This window comes from Propithecus coquereli, unplaced genomic scaffold (assembly GCF_000956105.1).
Source record: "Propithecus coquereli isolate 6110/MARCELLA unplaced genomic scaffold, Pcoq_1.0 Scaffold110, whole genome shotgun sequence".
In the NCBI taxonomy this organism is placed as follows: domain Eukaryota; kingdom Metazoa; phylum Chordata; class Mammalia; order Primates; family Indriidae; genus Propithecus; species Propithecus coquereli.
Window position 1 is genome coordinate 1,279,461 of NW_012134970.1, and position 1,855 is coordinate 1,281,315.

Consider the following 1,855-nt stretch of genomic DNA (forward strand, 5'->3'; position numbering starts at 1 on the left):
GGGAGGCTGAGGCAGGAGGATCGCTTAAGCCCAGGAATTTGAAGTTGCTGTGAGCTAGGCTGACGCCACGGCACTCTAGAGACAGAGTGAGTCTCTTGTCTCAAAAAAAAAAAACCCCAAAAAACAAAAAAAACCCAAAATAAACTCTAAATATAACAAATGGGAAGTAAAGACAAATCTAGCTACAGATAGAAGCTGAATAGTGAAACGGGAAGTAGTAAAGAAACAATACCAGAATCACTTCAAAGTATTAATCAAATATTTTTAAAATATAAATAATTTATAATAACACTCTAAATCATAAAAGCAGCTAATTGTAATGTTATGATTTTTAATAAGAGCAGAGGAAAAAGTTCCTGAGGGGAATACAGTATTGCTATTTATAAGACACAACTATCAATTAAATAGTACAGGAGAAAAAAATGACATTTCAAATCAAAAATCAAAATTATTAAGTCTTTCCAAAAAGACAAGAGTAGTAAAAAGACTGAAATAGTGTATGGCTTGTAATTCTGACGTTCATTGTTTTATTTGTTACCCTGAACAAATGCTATTTTTCAAAAGTCCAGATATTGAGAAATATCTCTTAATTTTGCAATATTACAATGATTTTAACATTTATTAAAGAATTTCTATGTGTCCCAGGTCCTGAGCTGGAAACTTTTACAGGATATCTCACTTACTCTTCACAATAATTCTATGAGAGGTACTATCATCACCTGCATTTTACAGATAAGGAAAATTAAATAGCAGTTTAGTACATTACCTGAGATTATACGATTAGTAAACAGCAAAGCTGGGACTCAGAAGTTTGTCTTCAGAACCTGCATTTTTAACGTGATGACTATTGTCAAGCTGGTTATTTTAAGAATAGGACAAAATCAACTTTAAATTAGTTAAAAAGATAATGCACTAAGCTTACTTCACTAAGAACAGCTGGCTGGGGACAAAATAATGGAGGAGCTGGAAGATACAAGCCGACTGGCACTAAGCCCCACAGTTTCTTACTGAAGTCCTTGGCAGAGTCTATCAGAAGCTGAAATGTCTCAGAAAGAATATCCGCATCAGCCATAACTGATGCTTTCAGTACTTCTTGCACTGAACCAAATAGCAGATTTGCATCTTCTTCTTCAATGGGATCTACCAAATACAAAATGTGGTAAAAGAGTTAAAATTTATATTAAACTTCTCATCCTATTTTGTAGAATACAATTTAAAATCTAAAAAAGCTGACTGTGAAGAACAAACATAATGGATGACATGCAAAACATCCAATCTCACAGACAGAAATTTACGAACTCTCCTGTTACTTAAAGATTATAGGCAATCAGAGCATAAAAGTTTTTTTCCAGAATTAGATAAGATATTGCAGTAACAACTATACAATAAAAATATTCCTGGAATCTAGTTCTGAGTAAAAAAATAATAGTATTTGAAAAAACATTAATGAGGAAAAGAATGCCAAGAAAGACAACAAAATAATATATATTATGTGAAGGCAGTGGGAGAGTAATTTTTTTTCTTTTAATAGTCCGTGATAGTTCTTTTATAATAACAAAAGTTAATAAAAATGACTTATGAAGTTAAGAAAACAGAAAAATACAAAATAGCCATACATATAACATGGCTTCAACTATGTAAATATCTGTATATATGTGGACATGTCTCAGAAGGCAAACTGCAAGGAGATGTAAGTGGTAGAATTAGAGACTTAGAGTTTCTATTATGAAATATTGTGAGCATATTGTATAGAATATGATAAACACTCATTTACTGACTTATTATTCTTTCTGATATTAACATTTTTGCTATATTCAATTTAGGTAGCCACTGTCCAGAATTTGATGCAGATATA

The 1,855-nt window shown here is 31.5% G+C and overlaps 1 protein-coding gene across 1 annotated transcript in view; it reads right to left on the reverse strand.

Moving 5' to 3' along the window:
• Positions 1 to 1,855, reverse strand: part of LOC105814467 (chromosome unknown open reading frame, human C5orf42) — a 120,373-nt gene that overhangs the window by 81,075 nt on the left and 37,443 nt on the right. The window contains exon 17 of the mRNA XM_012649444.1: positions 923 to 1,140. Within this exon, the coding sequence (XP_012504898.1) occupies positions 923 to 1,140 (218 nt within the window). The remainder of the gene's footprint in view (positions 1 to 922; positions 1,141 to 1,855) is intronic.